At 45.4% G+C, this 22871-nt stretch overlaps 1 protein-coding gene across 3 annotated transcripts in view; it reads left to right on the forward strand.

Moving 5' to 3' along the window:
* The window catches only part of SPEF2 (sperm flagellar 2), a 1748369-nt gene that overhangs the window by 203235 nt on the left and 1522263 nt on the right, over window positions 1–22871 (forward strand). For all 3 annotated transcript variants that reach the window (XM_069627121.1, XM_069627123.1, XM_069627122.1), the window contains exon 5: window positions 5896–6036. In XM_069627121.1, the coding sequence (XP_069483222.1) occupies window positions 5896–6036 (141 nt within the window). The remainder of the gene's footprint in view (window positions 1–5895; window positions 6037–22871) is intronic.

Genomic DNA, 22871 nt, shown 5'->3' on the forward strand with positions numbered 1-22871 from the left:
TACCATTGACCCACTCTGTGCTATATTTTTTAAGCTTGGTTGCATGTTTGGGCAGCTGCTTACATAAGTGGGCAAGTGAAGTACTCTCCATTCTTAAATTCCGTTACCAACAATATTTTCATGCACGTTTAATACTTCCAATAATATGAGCGAGCACCACATACGCAAGCTCCGATCCAATCTTTTCCTGCCAAAATTCTATCTCATCAGTTTACTCAAGAACATCAATCCATGTGCGATTCCCTCTTAGTTACAGAATCGCGTGAAGCCCAAACTTCATTTCAAACAGTCAATGATTCAATTCTTTACATTTGACATATAACAGAACATGCACGACAGATACTTGACAGACACCAGCTGGACACACATATCCTTGCCTTCTAATCACTACCCTGACATGGAGTTTAAACAAACCCCTTTTGTGACGTCTTTAATCGTCACAGTAGCCTAATCGTCCCCTATTATATGGGCTCTGAGTTCACGTTTCTTCTGACCACTATATTAAAGCGCAGGAACAAGGCGAATCCTTACTTTTTTATCTCATGTGTCCTTCCTGGTATCCTCTGTTTTTTCTCTCGGGTGTCCTCCCGGTAACCACTTATTTTCTCTATTTTGAGCGAGTCATTATCCATATATATATATATATATATATATATATATATATATATATATATATATAATATAGTCTTCTCTACTTCTGACTATTTTATTTTCCGCCTCCCTCTGTTACCTTTTCCCTTACTCGTTCTAATGCCTACAAGACATTTGCCAAAATATTTACTTTTTTGGTTCACTCACCGCTCGCATGGTTCCTCTCTGGATCTTCGGGATCACTGCCCCTCCTTTACTGACTTTTGTTTTTTTTGTCCGATCGGCTGCCCGTAGGAATGAGAAGGGTTATGCTTTGAAAGGCAGGTTCCTTCAGACCCACTGCAGTTTTCTTTTATGGATTTACACTATCATTGTACACGGGAAGCTTCTCAGTCTACTCAGCCGAATAGCGAAGGACTCGTGATAGTGCCGAAGACCTAGAGTTACTTTGTGTTGTCGGTCAATAGGTGTCTTATCAATAATTGATGGTCAAAACCATTCTCTGCTACCAAGTGTACAGGAGGGTGGTGCGTCCTCTGATGGGCCCATAGGCCAGAGCTCACCCTCGAGTACCCGTAAGACAAGATAGCTGCACCTTTAGGAGGATGGGGTGCAGGATTCTCTTACTCCGACACAATTCAATAAGGACAACTCAATAGTTTGGCAAAGGGAAGTCCGTTTAATGACAAGTACAAAAAACGGGGAAACAAATGGTAATCAACAATGTCGCGATCACCTGTCTCGCTTCAGCTCCCCCGTTCTCCATTCAAACAGCAATTCTTATAGGCAAAAGTTGTCATCATTTGACGTGTAAAACTCAGTTTGTCATGCAATTCTATTGGTTGGAAAAGGTAAGTTTACTATAGGTATTATATCTGTATATGGTAACAGAGCGTGAGGATTGGATAACTCTTACTGGGTGGGCGTCTACGCCCATCCCACTACATCACTCGTGATAGACGTCACTACACACACAACGTCTAATTGGTTCTACAAGCTATAGGACCCTAGATTATTTGGTCCATTTTGATTGGATAGGTTACACCCCAGACATAAATCTCCACTTTAATTAGCAGCATGCAGAATGGACACCCAGGTGCCTTGTGCCCCAAGATTCACCCTGCCTCCTTTCCATCAATCATTACTTTTAGGGCTATGTGTCAATTAGTTGGCTGAGGATGGCCTCGAAACTGTAGCCTCTTATCTGGAAAAGTTATGGCATCCTTGGTTCTAGGTGACATCAGACGTTGGTACCTCTTCGCGCCTGGCTGGTCACGTGTCTGTTCACTGTGAATCTGCTTCATTTTCCTGTTATCCGTGTATTTGATTCTTCCGTAGCCTCGCCACCTGCCTGGGGCCCTCTTTATCTTGACCTTCAGTGGCTGGCTGGTATGCTCTAAAGTTTCGATTATCCGATGTTGCTGCTCTCCTCCCTTCCTTAGGTTGACCTTGAATTCCCAGGCATGAGCTGCTTCTTACTGAGTTTCGATTCTGCTCATTTCTCTGGATTTGGCTTGAATATGAATCTTGGCCTTGTTAGCCCCATGCAGCATGGGCTTAATTCTGCTTTACAAAATGGAGTTGCACTTGTATACTGTGCTTCATTGAGGTAGATATATAATTGGCGCATGCCACTCTATTCTTCTACTAAGCATTGCAAGCAGTTCCGTGTTCTTAGCTTCTTGCGTTCCAAGCCCATTTACATGCATTTAGTCAGGTGTTTATTTTCATCCTTCCTTTATGGTTACGTTTCCTTACGTCTCTATGTATCAACATCGTTTTTTCTTATAAATCCATTACATCATTATTCTTTCCATTTTGTCCTTGTGCGTCATCTTTCGATTGTTCATGTTCATGCTATCCTTTTCGCTTGTCGTTTATGTGCATCTGTACGACTGCCCAGGCTTTTATGTCGTCACCATTTACCCTCCATTAGGGCTCTACGGGTCTCTTCAGGGACGGCATGTAAGTAGTCTTCACTTCGGGCCAGCTGCTGGTACAGTTGCCTCAGCGGGTACCGAGCCGCCCATGGTTGTCTGGTTATGGGCATTTCAACAGGTATTGCTCTTCTGATGGGCACTGGGCATGGGCTCAGTGCAGCTCTCTGTTGGTTCAATTGTTCGTCATACGTCACGTACCTTGGCGAGTATGTTCCTGGTGCCTCAAACTGTGGGGTTGGGGTGTAGGCCATGTCTGGGACCTCCTCTACACTCACAAATATACAGAGTGGTCTTAGAACACAACTTCAAAATGCTAATAGGTTGGCATAGAGACCCAGTGAAATTGTCTGAAATGTTTCAGGGAATATCTCCCTTTTGCCCGAGCGGGTGTGGCAATCGGGGAACCCTGGCGCATATATGGTGGTGGTGCCCCAATGTGCAAGTCTATTCGAAAGAGGTGCTCAGCTGGATGGAAGATGTAACAGGGATAGGGTTAGACCTGGACCCACTTAAGTTGCTAGGACTCCCACAAAAAGACAGGGAAACACAGAGGCTCTCGAAGATGTGGGATGCCATGTTAAGAGCAGGGAGGCTGTCGATAGCCAAATGGTGGAAAAAGGAAATGCTCCTTATGAAAGAGGTGTGGGAAGGGAAGGTACAAAATACGATGGTAATGGAAAGGCTCACGGCGGTGGTGAATGATTGAGTGGCGGAATATCATGCTGAGTGGTCAGCCGTGCTGCTAAAATGGGGAATGGATGAAAACAACGGAGTAGACTAATCCAAAGTTGGTGCCGAGTGTGATGGAGATGAATGTGATGCGGAGGGGGTGGGGGACCCTGGAGGGGAGCCGATAAGGGTTAGGTGGATATACTGTAGTGACCCTCGGAACTGAGACCTTGGCAGACAGATCTTGCACCGTTGAACAAAGAGTAGAGTTTTAAGAGGAGTTGCGAGTTGGAGGGGAGAAAGGCAGAAAGGGGGGGGCGTGGGGAGGAATGGAGCCAGTGGGGATCTAGACTGTTGGAAATGTGGCTTCTATGTGAAAATGCTTTACTATTTTGAAAATGTCTTGTGCTCTTAAAAAATGTTAATAAAATAAAGTTTTTTTTAAAAAAAAAACTTGGGTTGCCGGGCCATTATCCCCCGTTTCAGCCCTTGGAACGGGGGCTTAACGCCACAGTAGAAATCTGCCTGGTTCATTAATAGCAATTTAGTTATTTAGCAGCTTTTCTACCAGTTGTATGTCCCTTCCACAACTCTCCTGCTACTTTAATCACCCTTACCCACGCCTAATGTCCATATCCTTTCAACTCTCTTGCACCTTTATCGTCCATATATCATTACAGTTTATGTGGTGAAGATGTTGTAGTACAATATCGAATATGTTTGTGGGTTCTGCAAGAGGATATCATCCCAGTGATATGCGCTTCCAAAACGCCAGCGTTTAGAACGTTTAGGATTGAAATGTATTTTCAGTTGTCCTTTGAGTTTAATAGGCATGCCACGCCAGTGGGCTCCTTCCAATAAACCGATATGTGGTCCCAGCATGGTTACTGCACACAACATTGGGAATGGACCCATACAAATGTGAAAACTAAATAAAGTCGCACTTTCTCATGAGGCCTGTTCCCACAATATAAGCCAGCATTGCAATGTTTTACTTTAATAACCCTGTGCTCACAATATACAGATGCTACCATTGTAAACTGACTTCTTAATGGATTTGCCCACAATAAATGCATGCAATGCCACTATAAAGCACATGTCCATTATGACTGCACCCACAATTTCTACCAGCAATATCACTGTAAGGCACATGTTCCAGATTGCCAGATGTAAACTCTTTTTTATTTTCCCTTCGGTTCAATGCACTAGAGCTCACACCTCCTGTGATTTGCACATTCTGTTTTTATGACCAGTCCAGTATAATGTTCCAACAGCTGCTACGCATGATCTAACAATAATCATTCCAGAATCAGAATGGATTGTTTCCATTGGTAGGGCCTAAACAATCAACATCTTGAGCTGCAGTGGTCACTAGATTTCTCTTTTTGAAAGACAAGATATGGGGTATTTATAGGGTGCCTCCTTATAACTGTGAGTATATAACGCAGGGGATTGCTACGTTCTCCTCTATTCAGCTACCCCCCACCCCCTTGATTGGCTGTTTGTATGGATTTTGACTTTATTAATCTCACCATCACTGGGTTTCCAACGGCTGTGCCAGTTAAAACTACTAGTCTAATTTCTTTGAAATATGGATTTGCAAGGTTATGGCCTCCCATGCTAACTTTTCTCATAGTGGTCAGAGCATATTATTTGATCTACGGGTCCGAGTCACCTACTGGTAGAAGTCCTGGCCCGAAATCCCCCTCCCCCCCGCCCCCCCATGCCAGCAGGGTGATTTCTGCCGATACACCTACTAGCCTGCCCACTCACTGATTGTCATACCGAATCAGCTGCCACCCTCCTCCATGTCTCATTCTGCTACCACACAACCCTCTCTAAACCTCCCGTTACCCTCTTTTCCAGCCCTTCTCCCCCCATGCCCAACCAGCCTCTGTTAATGGTGAGATCTGCCTCTCATACCAGTGTTCCTCCGTACCCTCTTACCTGCATGTCTCTCCACACCCTGCTTCAGTCTGACTGCCTTCCTGCCTTGCCTGAAAACCATCCTTGAGGCAAACAGAATGGCGGCTCATGTGCTGCGATCCTCCAAACCTCTGGGGTGAAGGTCGGCAGTCTTTTCAGTGGGTCTGGATTGGGCTGTTTTCTTTCAATGAATCGGAATTTGAATAAGCTAAGTAAATCAAATATTCTTACAACCCACGTGCCTCTCTGTGGATGAAGGAACTGGGTTTTGTATTCCTGGGTGCCTGTTAGGATACGCTTTCCGTCATCGCCTGCTCCACCAGTTTAAGCACTTTACCCTAGCCAGGTATTCCTGCCTCAGTGTTGAGCGCTTTTTTTGCAGGTACTTAAGTTGAGGGTTTAACAAGTTAACACTGACGCTTAGGGTCTCTGAATTAAACCATGAAACTACAATCTTACAGAAATATATGCCTTTTATTAGTTTTGTGATATGATAAATGCTCCATAATTTACAAATGCACATTATTGTAACAAACGCTTGTCTGTAACTGTTCTGAGACAACACCATAAGAGAGGAAAATGAAGACCTCCTACGAGGATGTTTTTATCTGATTCTGTAGAAGCAGCAGCAGGGATTTGCAGAGGTAAAATAACCGGCATTGCCTCTCAACAAAGCATGCTGTTAAGACTTTTTGAAGGGGTCCCAAGCGTCTTGTTTTTAAAAAAACGTATTGTTCAATCAAATAAACTGGTGTGTAATTGTTTTTAGCTCCGCCAAGCAAGAAGGAAGCAAAACGAAATTATGGCCCGAATTCAAGCCGCTTTGGTGCAGATCCCAAAACCTCCTGCCAATCGCACCCTGAAAGCCATTGATGCGCAGAAAATGCTGAAGAAGAAAAAAGAAGCTGAGGTGAGATGGACCACTTACTTTACTAATTAAATGCTGAAAATGAAAAATGTCTTTTCAGGGTTTTTTTTAATTTTATTGAGCATTTGTATAGCGCCTATACACAAGTGTTTCCAGGTGCCAATCCATTGCCAGGTGTTAAGTTGTGGGTTGGGGTTATAAATAACCACTCAGGAGCCTTGTTAGGTTTAGGTATCTTTAGTAAGTCCACAGGAACACAGGTAAGTACATTAAGTATAACCTAGGATAAATTCATAGGATAGAAGCACCCACCGGTCCCCCTGTGCCAAGCTTAAGTTTCCAACTGGCAATAATGGAACTCAGGCACTCACATCCAAACATTCCAACCAGAACCTCCATACCAAACATTCCAGACTCAGGCACACATACATACAGGGAATAGCCACATAGTCAGGATAGGTAAAACACAACACATCTCCCCCCATACATAACCATGCAATCAAAGAAAGAAACAGAAGGAACAGTGTTACTAACATGTATGTATAAAAAACGATCCTTCTAAACCTCCATCCAGCAAACTGCTCCTAGCATAAAGCTATCCCCTACCAAGTCCTTAGAGTACCTGCCAATTGGCTAACACACTTCCAAAACAATCACTAGAACCATAACAGGCCTTTTATGGAACTCGCTACAAGGGAGCCAGCCCACAATCTCATACACAACCATTACCACCTACATCACAACAATAACCCTGCATCATTATTCACTTACAACAGGTTGTGCTAACACAATCTACAGGGGTAACCCCACTATCTGCCTAAAGCATACAATTTCAAATCCACTATGGGCGTCCTCAAACACCCTCTAGAGAAACAAATGCTCACAACTGAGCATAACCAATTTCCACCACTCCACCACTCCAGGCACTATGCCTGAGCTAATAAGTGCTCACCATTTGAGCATCCCATGCTCACCATAGAACAATCAAAACACGCACTAATATTTCCACCACTCCATCCCTCCAGGAACCATGCCTGAGCTAATAAATGCTCACAATTGAACATCCCATGCTCACCATAGAGCAACCAAAACTCACCTTACTCCACCACTCCAGGCACCATGCCTGAACTAATAAATGCTCACAATTGAACATCTCATGCTCACCATAGAGCAACCAAAACTCACCTTACTCCACCACTCCAGGCACCATGCCTGAGCTAATAAATGCTCACCATTGAGCATCCCATGCTCACCACAGAGCAACCAATAACTTCCACTCCACCACTCCAGGCACCACGCCTGAGCTAATAAAAGCAACCATATTCTCCACATTAGGGTACCTGACCTGAGCAAACACATGCTCTCCACTCACTTGCACACCACACACATTTCCCCCAAACACACCAGTCAGGAAAATTGAGCTTTTAAATATGATAAACAAGGGTTAAGCACCACACTTGAGTCCAATAATAAAGCTTACAAAGTCCTTAATGGTTGTTTTCCTGTGGAAGAATAATTGGTTAATACAGTGCAAAACATAAACACAACTCACATTTGGTTTTTGAAATTTCAGTACATAGCCAAAACATCAGAAATTCCCAGAGACGCACCCATTAGCGCCACCCAACGCCACCAATACTGGCAAAACTCACCACCTTTTTAGGCACCTCAACACTAGGAACTGCATCCCGCAACACTTTGCGCACTCATCGGCAATACCAATTAACATTTAGCATTGCACTTATACATTGCTTGCTACATAACAGTTGCAACCACTCATACACATTCCCATAAACAACAAATGAACCATTACAGCATTGAATTATTTGAAATGTAAAACATTTCCAAGTTACACCACGAAAGAGTCTTAAAGTTCATGCTCAAAAGGTCCAAATTGAATCATACCTGTGGGCAAAATTATTAGATTAATGTAAGGCATTTCATGACTGTACATTACCTATGAAAGAAATAGGTCTAAATACCCAATAATATTGTCCAATTTCTAGTACTCTCACTCTCAACTAGTTGAGGAATGTCTGTGGAGAAATAGTAAGGTTAGTGCAAAACATTACTATACATTTCAATTTTTTTTTCTTGGTTGCATAGAATCCACGCAATTTTCAATAAGCCTTGCCAAAAACCAAGATTGGTACTAAGAAACACCAACAGCCTCTATCTTACCTTGGCATAATACCACCCTAAATATCGTCACAAACACTAAGACATACCAATGTCTTAAGCACACGCCAACTCTTTTGGTACTACCCTACGGGAATCAACTTCCCCCTGAAAACATGTCCACTGAGTGTCATCCAGAAATCTGAGCCAGGCCCAAAATAACGAAATGCCCAAATGCAACCCATATGTTTTCACACACACTATAGCAATTATGTCCACACCACATGGACCACAGTAACTCGCACCTGACACCAACATGTCACTGCCACCCACTTAAATGGGTCTACAGATAACCTTAGCACCCACGCTTGAAGGCTGCAAAACTTGTGACCTAACACCATTTCAATAACACGGGATGTGCAACAAACCCCAACAACATGTGACCGCATTCACATTTCTTGTGAGACTCTGTTAAAAACATTGCAGTAACACGGCCATACAATAAACAGCAAAATGTGGCAGCAATCACATTTTTTTTAAATAAAATGTTTACAACAAAAACCAGCTGTCTCAGACTTCCAGGTCACGCCGTAGTTCCAACTCACGTCCCCGATGACAAGATGATTAAACTGTCCACAAGTGAATCTCAAAGTTCATCTGCTTCTCACTGTAGTGATAATTCACTTCACGTCGTACCCACCACATTGATTAGCCGACCGAAAGTCATCCGATCCGCATTCCTATCTTGTTTAGAGAATTCAGACCACTTTTTTTTTTTTTCCATTCCATGACAAAAAAACGGGCGTCTGCTTCTTTCACTTCCAGATTACGGCGCACATTGCGTAAAGTAGGTGTTTCAGCCCTAGGGACGTCTCAAGCATGTTCAAGAGTCCTTTACTCTGCATTCTACATCCATTACCATGACGTACTAGTAAACAATTCCTGCATGAAGAACGTTCACTTCAGCATTCTATCCCGCTCACAGCAACAGTCACCGATACTCCGTGTAGCCACATGACGTCACCATTGCAGAGCGGAGCCCCGGCATGAACAGAGCTCCCAGGTCCATCCGTCACCTGGCCCCCAACAGCCATGATGTCCCCACAGTAAAGCAGGCTGAAATCCAGCGCGGCACAACAACACAGCTGTCAGCACGGTAAAGCCCTTACATCTTCTTTGCTGTAGCTCCGGTCAACTTGTTGCACTGCAAAATGCTGGCCACCATGATCACTCGATTTCTTCCCCCAGCCCCGAATACGCTGTCATTATTAGCCGCTGCTCCCTTGTGAAACGCACAACTGAGGTGCGCCACTGCCATCAATTAATATGTGGCCAATGACAGATCCAATGAAGCTGCGCAGCGCTGCCCCCCAAAGTCACTCTAAGTGTGCCTGCCAATACAGTAATGCAGGGCACAGGGCACGCTTACCTTGGGGGTTGGGGGGGGGGTGGATGCCTCTGTGGTGCTCCTTGCTGGTGGGCAACTTTCTTGCCCCTTTTGTGTCCTGTTAACAGTCCTTGTGTGTACTGCTTGGTTCCTTGTTTCTTTTCTGTTGCTGCTCCCTTCAGTTTCCAACCATCCTCGTCGCCAATGTTAAGTTGTGGGTTGGGGTTATAAATAACCACTCAGGAGCCTTGTTAGGTTTAGGTATCTTTAGTAAGTCCACAGGAACACAGGTAAGTACATTAAGTATAACATAGGATAAATTCATAGGATAGAAGCACCCACCGGTCCCCCTGTGCCAAGCTTAAGTTTCCAACTGGCAATAATGGAACACAGGCACTCACATCCAAACATTCCAACCAGAACCTCCATACCAAACATTCCAGACTCAGGCACACATACATACAGGGAATAGCCACATAGTCACGATAGGTAAAACACAACACCAGGTTACTTAGTTTTCTGCTTCTGGACACCTACACTGGATTTACCCAAAATGTCTAGTGGTTGTGGATTCTAGTCGGGTGTTCACTTTATGCACGTCATAGCTCAACGGTTGTGCCAGTGGTTGATGAATTTAGCTAGCTATTGTCCTTTTCTGCAATTCTGGGTTATCAGGATCTTCATGACTGGAGGTTATTTTTAAAAGAGTAGTGGGCATGAAAAGCTTTAGAGATGGTACAAGAGCATCAGACGATGAATTAGGTCAACACGAACGACAAGAACGTTGTGTTAAATGTGGGTGACCTTGTGAGAGCACATGACCAGACGAAGGTATTTAAGAGTTGTGTGGTATCCTGACTTGATGGAATCCGGAACGGCATATAATCACCTTTCAACACCCCAGTACCTGTGTGTGGCTGTTGGAGATGGCAAGCCCGATGTGGGGTTGCTGCAGCAGAACCTAATAAAGCTCTCACTTGATACTTAAAGTACGCATACTCAGGGACGTCATTTCACCAAAATGCCAGGGGTAGCGGAAGTGAAATCACACGACCCTTGACCCCCTGATGACATCACAGGAAGTGATGTCATTTGATCCCCCCCCAAGTGATATCGCAGGAAGCGATGGAACACAACCTTTCACCCGTTGACAAAACAGGAAGTGGCATCACATAGCATTGTATACGACAAAAAATATGGTTGCGATATCACTATAATGTGATGTACATTTCATACAAGAATGGATCGACATATGTATCATTAAGATCGGTGTGTATAGGCCAGTATTACCAAATTACTGTGAATGCAAGCACACATCCATGACCAAATGATGTGTTATTATATAGCACTTGCGCTTAAGCACTTTATATAGAAACAATATACACCCAATATCACCCAACCTGTGTTGGTACTCATTTATCGACCTCAGAAGGATGAAAGGCTGAGTTGAGGTGTTTAAGAACAGACTAAATCAGTGACTCACCCCCTGAAGTGTGCCTGAAACAAACCTTTAATGAGTCTAGCAAGTATTGTATGGAATTCCAGAAAGACACATTATTTGTTATTCCTATTCTTTCTTATTTAGGGTCAGTGCTGAAAGTGTTAGACTTGTGGCACTCCTATTCTTATTTTTCTTCTTTTTTTAAGGGGCCTGAACAAGAAAGCCATCCACTCCAGACATAAAGAGCCACATGGTGCTGGCCACAGCCCATGAGCTTGCATTACACCAACAAACAAAAAAAAACACTTTTGTTTTTTCTTTTTTAGAGGTCGCAAGGGAAACCACAGAGGTCGCAAGGGAGACCTCAGAGGTCGCAGTTGCGACCTCTGGCATCCCCTAAATGACATCCCTGCGCATACTCCATCAACTGACGACAAGGATGAGTTCCAGCTTGTAAGGCATTTTTACAACAATTGGCAATGAGCGGGAGGGCCTTTGGCTAGCAGTGAAGAGTAATCTGAAGACAAGCCAGCAGCGAGACTGGATCATTACACTCACTGCAAAGGAACAGCCACCGGAGTGTCCTCAGAGCAGAAGGTACATCATGGGAATGCTGATCAAATATACCTGTCTAGATGTATGCATATCCCTGCTCTTCAAGCTTTGTCCTTTGTTAGAGTAAAGGACAGAACATAGGGGAAGGACTGCTTTGACGTCATAGGTCTCCTAGGCAACCTTACCAGGCAACGGAAATGAGGCGGCACTGTGAACAATAAAGAATTAAGAGATGCTGAATTAAAATGAATGCATTAAATAAAACGAAGGTTAAAGTGTGAAAAGCAGAATATGTATATAATGTGTATATAGTTTTACAAAAAGCAAAGGGAACGTTGCCTTTATGTTCCTGAAGACATCCGTAGCCAGGAATCCGTAAGAGTTTCAAGGAATCAGGCCAACAAGTTGTCAAGAGGCAGCCCCAATTATAAAAAAGGAAAGAAGGACTCAATGAGAGGTCGAGACAGCCCTGGAGGAGCAGGGGACAAGGCGCTTGTTTCGTGGCAGAGGACCCGAAGGTTGGAAACCGAGGCAGGGAGAGTCGTGATGGTCTGAGAGGTCCCAGCGAGATGGACCTGGCCGATGGTAGTGAGAAGAGAAGCCAGCCTGGCAGAAACCAGCCGAGAACAAAGGCGCAAGCAACCAGAGACGTGAGGGACATCCCAGAGCTGAAGAAGGGAGAGAACGCTGAGCGTAGCAGCAGCAAAGAATCTCTGCTCCACCTTCCCGAAGAGACCAGAGACCGTCCCCATGACTTCCCAAAGGTAGGGAAAGTGTTGGACTGGTTGTCGGGTGATTGAGGGAGCTGGAAACACTAAGAACCCTCATAAATATCCAAAACATCAAAGGGGATAAAATTGTACAACTTGATACGAAGTTTGTAAATCATGAAACTATATCCCGGAAAGCCCAAGGGGATAGAAGAGGAATCATGCAATTAAATACAAGCTTTGTAAACCAGACAAACGCATCCCAAAGGCTGCAAGGGGATAGCAGTAGAACCATACACACTGACACGAACATTAAGAATAAACCTATGTGGCGTGGCTTGAGCGGAGAGATGAGGGACACAACCAAGTAAGAGCGATCACAACACAAAACGCCGAAACGCGATTAACAGATGCAGATATTGCAAAGGAATTTGCAAAATATTATGAAAAACTATACAGGGCACCTGAAACTCCCCCTGAAACCTCTGTGTTAGAAAAGATCGCCCTTCCCTCTCTTAACGCTGAACAGGCGGCTGGGCTAGAAATGGAAATCACAGAAGACGAGATAGTGGCAGCTCCAGTCCGGAAAGACACCTGGTCCGAATGGTTTCCCCATTGAAACCTGGAAGAAGATAGGCAGAACTGAACTGGCCCCACACCTACTCAAATTGTATCAGCAGCCCCGAGACGAGGGCAGTCTACCAGCAGATTTAAGGAAGGCAACAATAATTGTGATACCCAAAGCAGACAAACCCCCGGACGAATGTGGCTCTTATTGACCAATATCTCTAATTAATAGCGAGACGAAGATATTGGCGAAACTGTTAGTGAAGCGCCTACAACAGGTCATAAAATCCCTAATGCACCCAGATCAATGTGGTTTTATGCCTGGTAGACCTACGAGAATGAACATACGCAGACTACACCTAGCCATTGAGCGCGCCCAGACCCTGGACACCCCCATGGGAGTACTCGTGGTGGACTTCGAGAAGGCCTTCGACTCGGGCCACTGGGAGGCACTCTGGCCGGTTATGCGTAAAATGGGGATCGGCGAGCGATTCCTAACCTGGATCCAACTGCTGTACGAGGCGCCGATGGCCGAAGTGAGGGTGAACGGCTGGACGTCACGATCCTTCGCCCTGGGGAAGGGGACACGACAAGGCTGTCCACTATCAGCCCTCCTTTTTGCGCTGGCCATGGAACCACTGGGCCAATGGCTGAGAGACACGCGCACTTGGACAGGCATCCCCGGAGGACCAGAGTGGGAAGACAGAGTCTCACTATACGCGGATGACCTACTGATAAACTTCCAAGAACCTAAAACAACATGTCCAGTGGTAACACAGCTACTGCAAGAATATGGTACATTTAGTGGCCTGAAGGTGAACCGTCCAAATCCACACTATGTGCACTGAACCAACTGGGAAACGAGACCCCTGAGTCTTGCCCATATAGAGTCGCGCATGAACAGTTTCGATATCTGGGCGTCCGGATTACAAGAAATCTCAACGACTATACATCCAATAACCTACAACCTATTACGGAAAATTTACAAGAGATGTGCAACACTGGAAGTCTCTACCCTTGTCCCTCTTGGGGCGAGCTGCACTGTTCAAAATGTTACTACTTGTACGTGCTACAGAATGCTCCACTGCACATACCAACCAAGACGTTCCAGGAGATAGATCGTGTACTTAGGCAACTCCTGTGGGGTGGCGGACACCTGAGAATAGCACTTCGAACACTACAAAGGTCAATATGGGAAGGAAGTATCGGTCTACCGAGGCTACAGACATACTACTGGGCCAGTCAGATGTTGGTGATAAACAACACTGTACATGCCGATTCAACACTACCACATGTGAGAGCGTCACCCCCCTTGGAGTTGTATGCTGCAACACCTAGAACAGCCCCTCGTGACATGACCTCACAAACGCCACGTATCTGGGCAGAGTCGCACACCTTTATAGGCTGGGGGGGCAAAATCACTCCACTACAACCGCTGTGGAATAACAGGAACCTCCCCGAGGTGATCAAACTGCCGAAATGGCCGGTGTGGATGAGACATGGCATAGAAAAAGTAAAGGACATTATAGCAGAAGGATCTATTAGACCTTTTGATGAAATAATTTCGACCTTTGACCTCCCGGAAGCAGAGAGATCACTATACACAGCTTCGACACACCCTACAACAGCACCTCCCTGCTCTCTCCGACATGGCAGACTCTACCCCACTGGAACGGAACATAGTGGTGGACCATGTTCCGGCTAAAGTCACCACTGTTATGTACAGCGTTATCACCTCCTTTGCCACACCAGAACTGGAACGATTGAAGTCGAATTGGGAAGCTGAAGTAGGAGAAATTATGTCGGAAGACTGGGTCCAAATCCTAATGTACCCCCGTGAAGTCACCATATCAGCCAGACTACGCCTAGTACAACTGAAGATATTACACAGGATCTATTACCCGAGGGTAGCCTTGTAACACTGGGGTAAAATAGCTGAACCCAACTGTCTGCGCTGCCGGGGAGAGGAAGGAACCTTCTTTCATATACTGTGGGAATGCCCAGTAATCAGTCATTACTGGCAACAATGCTGTGATGTGTTATCAAGGGTCCTGAACCAGACGATCCCCAGAGATCCCAAACTGTTGTTACTGGGAGTGGACAGTGAGATAGATCTGTCAAAGTATGAAAAGCTCTGCCTCATGACTACAACGGCGATAATCAAAAGAAACATAGCACGCCTATGGGAGGCAGCGGAATAGCCGCAGGTAAATCAGTGGATTATGGACGTAGAAATCTGCATTGCAATAGAAGGGAGGGTTTACAGAGCCAGAGGTTTCCCTGAGAAAGCAGATAGGGTATGGCAGCGCTGGAAAGACACAATGTGAACTACTGAAATTTTAATATCATAACACCATAGGATAGGGGTTGTGAACACTGCTGCGGAAAACCTGCTTTTGTATTAAACACTATTACGCTGTATATTGTATACTACCTAATGCATATGGTATGTTTTCCATATGAGTGCTTCTCCCATCCAACGTTATTTCGATTTCTATTATTATTATTATCGTTGTTGTTTAAATGCTGGCCCCGGAAGGCCCAGTGGTTGTATGTTATAAAACCAATAAAATGTGTTATTAAAAAAAAGAATAAACCTATGTGGGATAGTACCTGGCAGGAGAGTATACCAGGTCTGTCCAAGTGGACACTGGGACAAATGGGGACAAGGGTCCCACAGAAGCACACAGGCAGGATCTGGGACCCATATGAAAGTGGGGCAGCCCTGCCAATGTGCAGCCGGGTCTGGTACCCAAATGGAACCAACCAGAAACCAGCAACAAGGTATCTAAGGGTTGAACACCCCTCCCTCCCACCCCCACTCAGGTCAAAGACACATGTAACCAGTGGGATGGAGCCCAGAAGCAATCAGGGAGATCATGAGAAGTCCTAAAAGGATTAACTAGGGAAACCATTGGAAGAGCAAATATTTGTGGACGAAATCAAGTCGGTCAGGTTAGTGTGCCTGACTTGATACACCAATGGAAAGTCTACGGTCAGGTCTAGCAGGTTAGTGAACTAGGCCTGATAAAAGACTGAGAAGGTTCAATTCTGATTCACACACAAAGGAAGAAGATCCCTTTGAACGTTGGGGAACTGTGTATTGTTTTAAGACATTGTTTATCTTGGTTCTATACCATAAAGTAACCCAAAAGGAGAGAATCCTGTGGATGCCTGAGGGGGTCTTTAATACTGTAAATAGGTCCAATGGGATCATGCATTCCCAGTGCTTCCCATACTCATCAACTGTCATGATGCCTACCCCCGGATCACCAGGCCAGGCCCAGCACCCCCGGAAGCAGGCATCATGCCCTCGGGTAAAAGCCCAGCGGCCCCTTATAGGGGCTCTTTGGACTCAGTCCTGGCGCCATAGGCGCCTGGCTCATAAAGGGAGGTGTTTTGTGCACTTACCTGATGCAGACCATGCTGCACGCTTCAGGACTCCCTGAGACCTGAAAGGGACTATTTTTTCATAGGGACTATTTTTTCACTCGGGCGTGGCCAGGGAAGGATACATACCTAGTTGGGGAAGGATACATACCTGGGACTTCTTTGGAGGCTATTTAAGCCACGCCCAGACAGCAGCTCATGCTTCGCGTTGTTCTGCTTCCTGCAGCTTAACGCTCACCGTGTCTGCTCCTGCTCCTGGACTCCAGCCACGCCCGCCTCGAACCTGGAAGACCTGCAAGGAAGGAAGAGAAGAGAAAGGTGAAAACCAAGGACTATTTCAAACTTCTTACCTGCATCCGGAATCTTCTCGCCAGCATCCCTGAAGAAAGACTTCCATTTAAAAGCATTGCCTTGCTCGCTGCAGCGCCACGCTTCACTCACCTGTCCTCGGGACATCTCCCGGCTCCATCGCGGCTGTCGGCATCGGACGCCACATCTCTACATGTAGGGGAGAGAGGAAGAAACAAAAGGTGAGCAGAAGGAACACAGAAGGACAGCCTGATTAACAGCCATAATACTTACCGGCTTTTCTTCCACATTTCGGGTCGGCGCCGCCCCGTTGGCAGGTACCGTACCCCGGCCCCTATGGGGAAAGGACAAGAGACATTTCTGGGGAATGATGAGGACATTTAGAGGGATCGCCCTCATCACTACTCACCTCGGCAGTTTAACCCCTCGACGCATCGCCTTCATTCTGCACCTGAAATAAAGGACAGATCACAGGTTAGAAAGACAACATAAAGGGGGCCTCACTTGAACTTTGAACTTTCATACTTAGGGCGCATCGCTCAGGAAAGTCAAGTGGATTTTGCCAGCGCCATTCTGAAAACCAGTGAAGTAACTGGACGAACACGCGCCCCTGCACCAGAAGCAGGATGGAGAGTTCATCCTTCCAAACCATAAGGTGAGCTTCAACCGGGGTTTGGAGGAAGTTAGAGAGGAATGAAGGGGGAAAGGGGGGAGCTAGCACACTATTCTGCAGACTGTTAATCCCCTTTCTCATCTGCAGAAGGATATTCCTAAGGGCCAGGTAAGCACGATTTGGAGGTCCTGTCCAATCGGTGTTCCGGGTCCTGCGCATCATGCTAGAAGAGGCCACAGCAATCCAGACTAGACCAGCGCCCCCGTGGGAACCAGGTGAGCGTTACATCAACCAATTTTCTGAAAATCATTTTAAGGGTTTTGTTGAATTTTTCCACCAACCCGTCTGTTTGGCGGTGGTAAACTGAGGTTCTTAAGGTGGTAATGTGTACTAATTCCTTGATTTAATCCATAAGTTGACTCATGAAATTGGATCCCAGATCGGTTAGAATTTCCTTGGGCAAACCAACCCTAGAAAAGAATGCTAGTAGGTGTTTTATAATGTGCTGTGTTTTGGTGTGCCGCATTGGCAAAGCCTCTTGGTACCGGGTAGCGTAATCAACAATTACGAAAACATATTTATTACCCAGTCTAGAGGTTTCCAACGGTCCAATGATATCCATCCCAATTCAGTAGAAAGAGACTTCTATTATCGGTAAGGGGTTTAGAGGGGCAGGTAAGGTAATGTGTGCTGATTTTATGGCATATTTCACATGTCTGAATTTAGCTCTTTATATCAGCATGGATACCTGGCCAGTAGATTTTCCCACTGATGTGAGCTTGGGTTTTAGACCGTCCTTAATGTCCCCCTGTCAAATGAGACTGTGCAATCTCTGGCACGATCTTGCAATGGGTTTTGGGTATAACTGAGTTTTATTTAGGCCTTCTCTGGAGGTTTCCGTTATATATAGTAATGCCTGTTTCAGGCAGAAAAAGGGGCTCCCCTTTTATTGTCCTTCTCCCTCAGGAATCACTTGTAAGAAAGCCTCTGAGAGTGCTGGATCATTTTGCTGGGCGAAGGCTAAATCGGGATGGATGGTAGGTTCTTCTTCCCTCTTTGCCTCAGTGATAGGTGTTTCATCAGCCTCTCCAAAGCCTAAGCTACCTCTCGTCTTCCTCTAGTTCACTTTCTTCCTTTAAACATGGAAATAGAGCCTTTGCAGGAATTCCCTGTGCAATACCGTCCCCACAGTGTATTTCAAATGGAGTTTCGCCATGGTTCTGTAGGAGTATCTTTGTCTCCCCAAAGGTCTGGATCAATGATGCCTGCTAGGACATCTACACCAAACTGCCAGGCCAGATTTCGGCACCAGTCATAAATAACAACCCACAGCGGGTATTAGGACTAAGTGCGTGGTAATCATCCCGTTTTTCCCAGGAGGGATAGTTGCTTCTCTGCTGCTACAAATATCAAACCCTATGGATTCTTTTATGGGGGTAGAGGGGTTTGAGGCTCTGCGACTACGTTTCCGGAATTTTCGGGTCCCCCAATTTGTCTCAATTGAGTTTCATCCCACTCTAACACATATACAGGGAAGGCATGGTATCACAAGTATTGACACTGACACAATGGATACAGTTTGTAAAACCTTTATTGAAAATGTTGGGTTAGAGAAACTACTATTTTGCCTTATAGCTAAGATGGGAGTAGTCTCAACCATCAAACAAAACAGTCCTACTGGAGTCTGTCAAATCAAAATGGCCTATGGTAACAAAACCTAATGCCTGCCCTATCACTTGTAGAAAGGAGAAATGTATGCAAAAGGAAAAATCTGTGTACAAATGATAATGTGGCTGAACCAGCTCTCTTCCTCACGTTAGGCCTCATGGAGTAAGGGGATCCTTGTAGGCAGGATGGCACACTCTGGCTCTGTTTCCAACACAATACACAGTTCAAAACCGTGGATCGAGGCCTGCCAGGTCTTCCACATTAGAGTCTGTTCTCTGACTTCCAAAATAATGTTTAAACCAAAAAGTTCACAAAGATCCCCCTCTGCCAGGCTCAGACCTTTTTCGGCACACAGTTCTCGTAGGTCCCCCTCTGTCGACCTCTCACGATACGATAAAGTTCAACACAAAGTTGCAAGGGGGCTCCCTTCCCCCAGCTATATATAAGTTGCTAAACCCATAGGAAGAGCACTTTTTCAAACTTTGCAAAAAAAGTATATGGCCCACTCAATTTTTTTGAAAAGTTTGGTGAGGTTTGGTCCAGGGGGGGCAAACTTATAGGGGGCGTCCCAAAATATCTCTTTTTCCCAAAGACTGAATGGAGAAAATGTTTCTGTTGCGCCTACAGCCCAAACCGCTGGACGGATTTTCACCAACTTTCCGGCAGGAGCAGCGGCTTGGTCCCAAAAGCGTGCTTTTGTAATTTTGGTGAAAATCCGTCCAGTATTTTTTATTTTTTTTAACTACCAAAAAGCAGGTCTCAAAAAATGTGATATCTATGTCTGCTCCGCGGACACACTTTCCTGTTCGCTCTGCGGACAGGACACCGATTGGCTAATCTGCTTGCGCCATGTCCGCGGACATGCAACGTTTTCTCTGATTGGCTGGTATGAAGCGTGAGGTTCCGTCAGATTTTTGGAAACGCCCGCCATCTTGGATTCGCGGACAGCAATCATATCCGCGGATATCGTGGTAAAAACATATTAAATAACACAACATTGCACTTGTCAAATTTATCAAATAATCTCTGGGGAGCTGAGGGGTGATGAGGATGGGTTGGGATATGGCTGCAAGAAGCAAAAAAAGGATGGTTTTTTACCACGAAAGTCCGCAAACGGTTCGGATGTTCGCAAACAGTCCTGTGAAGTTCACGGACACCTCTGTATTGCAGGGTTGGTGAAAAGCAGTTCTTGGATGGCTTATAACTTTGGCGCCACTCAATTAAACTGCAATTATATTCCTGAACTGATCCCGAATGTGTTTGCAAAGTTTGGTGGGATTCTGTCAAGAGGGGGCAAAATTAGAGGGGGGTCTCAAAATAATGTAAAGGCTTATAAATGAGGTGCCATTTGACATAGTGATATACCTTTGGTGATTGAGGTGTAGCATGTGGCCATGGGCAGTGGCCAGATTGTGCGGGTCATGGAATAAGGTCATGATCCGGACAATCTGGCTACTGGCCATGACCACGAGGGACAAAATATGGGGTTAAATTGGCCATATCCACCTGGGACTGGCTTTGTGGTAACGTTATTCGAAATTGGGATAAATTTGAAAAGGAAGAAACATTTGCCTGTGGTAATATGGTCATAGAGTTCTCTTTTTCCTTCTGCAGGCTGCCATGGAAAGCAAAGAGGAGGCCTGTATGGAACACTCCCTTCCATTTCCATGGTGGCCATCTTGGAAAAGGATTTTCCTTCCATTTGTGATGTCATCTTTGATGACCTGGGTGTTAGTCTTAGCAGTGCACGGTGGTGGCGCGAGTTATGGTTGGTTAGCTTACCATAACTGGCGAATTTCTGGGGTTTTTCGGTTTTACTTATAACCATAACATCCCTTTAAGAAAGGTTTTTCATTGAATTTCGTAGGTTTTTATTAGTGCAACATAACCATAACGTCCCCTTAACAAAGTTTTTTCATTGGAAATCTTCTTTACCTTACTTTTGATGTTCATTCACTTTCTCCCTTTAAACGAAGTACCTTTCACAGAGACTTTCGAGTGGGCTACATCCTTTCACCGGACCACTCTGTTACTTAGTATTGCTGAGTTCACAGCTGTCCTTCACATCCAAGTTCACTCACAGGTCTGCCTTTCTTCTCGTCCCATCCACACGCGTGCATCCTTCATTTGCAATATAATGTTTCTTTTTCAGACTTTAACACTTTAACACACACCGGCCTCTCAGATCGCTTGCCAACTCACTGACTGAGTCTTTTTCTGGGTTTTGCGATTTCTAATTCATGAGTCAAGGTTAATGCCACAGGCTTGGCCTCGCCTCCCCAACTCTGCTGTTCACTCGGGAGGGTCGCTGGTGTCCTTGAAACACGATGCAATCTTCACTTTTGGGATCTGGCCTTCTCCACATGTCTTTCACAGTCTATCGGAGACAACAACCTCCAGTAGGGAAGCCTTGGGGTTTTCGGCCTGCTGCTTTCGTCCCTTGGTCTGTTGCTATGCTCCAGTAGTTGTGACTTCATCCTGGAAGTTCTGATCGTACTTGTGTTCCGAACTTGGTCAGAGTGTGACTTTGGGTGTTGCCTTTTATCCGTGTGAGGAGAGTTAATTGGTATCAGGTGTATGCACTTGAAGTCAAGTGCCTGACGTCGACTGACCCGGTTAACAGGACCAGTCCAGTACGATGTATCAGAGTGTGTCTTGTTACTCTGTCACCCTCTTCCTCAGCCCAGTGTTTGTGTAAAAAGGGTTGGGGGAGTTGGGATCTCAGAGTATCCTAAAAAATAGGATGGGGTAGATGAACAAAAAAGGGGGGAATATCGCGTCTCACCATCAGGCTGCCTCACTCCCACTCCTGGAAGACCCCTCACCCAGGTGAACCACCCGCACTCGTCCATCCCCACGGTCTGGATCCAAAGGCGATGACCATGCCCTGGCCACGTGAGAGAGAGAGATCCCCGGAGATTAGCGGGTGGGACACCCTCTGGTTTCTCAGTTTGTTATTTAGTTAGTTAAAAGCACTTTTTCACTTGTACAGCACCAAATGTCTATATTTCACCCATATTTCCCCCACTTTTCCCTCTTTGCCCTAGTTACCTTTTACTTTGCTGCGCCTTCCTCTCCAAACCTTGTCCCACTTTCCATGTTTACTTCTATTTGTGTCGATAAAGGGGAGATGCATGTCATCCCTACTTGATGGAATCCAAACAGCATGTGAGAACCCTTATTTCAGAATTCCGAAGTGTGGCTGTTGGAGTTTATGAGGAAGGAGCCTGTTATATGGGGACTACAGGAGCACTTTAATAAAGCTCTCACATGAAACTTTGAATATACGTACTCGTTCGGGTCTTTCTATGTCTTTGTTTCTGAAGAAAGCAGGAAAAGTGAGCAATAACTATGTGAAGTTGAATAATAGGTGAGATGTATAAGGGTTACCGTGCTGCAACCTGTACTTGCTCTTAGGTGCCTGATATTTAAATTAGCGTTTTCTTCAGGATACCGGTAACGGAGATGGGGGAGCAAAAATTGCATTTACTTTAAACCGTTGGTGGAAGTGGAAAAAAGGAACGTTTTAAATTAGCATGTTCTTTGAGATACCGGGAATGGACATGAGGAAGTTTAAAATTGCATTTTGAGGAGTGTTTGGCCAAGTATGGGCCATTCAGTTTGTGCCGCTCAATCAGAGCCGTATTGCATTAAGAGTCTGATGGCTCTGTCTACCTGTCTCACTGGAGCAAGGAGGGAGGAGTCAAAGGCACAAAACATCCACTACTAGCGGAGTGTGGGGGGCGTGTTTGGCCGATTGTGGGCCATTCCGTTTGTGCCACTGAATCGGAGCCGTATTGCATTAAGAGTCTGTTGGCTCGTTCTACCTGTCTCACCGGAGCAAGGAGGGAGGAGCCAAAGGCACAAAACACCCGCCACTAGCGGAGCATGGCTGAGTGTTTGGCCGAGTGTTCGGCTCGAGGGGCTCGGCGGAGAGGTGACCGCTGAATAACTGCTGTCATTGTGTCAATTCCCTCAAATCACCAACAAAACTCAGAGTTTCAATTCGTATTGAGGCTCAATCCGGAGTTGTAGAACTGAAAGAAGTAACCAGCTCGGGGTCAGTGAATTACCCCTTCGAGATTGTTTTCGCAGATGGATACGTCTAAAGAGACTGTG

The sequence above is a fragment of the Ambystoma mexicanum genome, chromosome 6p, assembly GCF_040938575.1.
Source record: "Ambystoma mexicanum isolate Mex_15411 chromosome 6p, UKY_AmexF1_1, whole genome shotgun sequence".
In the NCBI taxonomy this organism is placed as follows: domain Eukaryota; kingdom Metazoa; phylum Chordata; class Amphibia; order Caudata; family Ambystomatidae; genus Ambystoma; species Ambystoma mexicanum.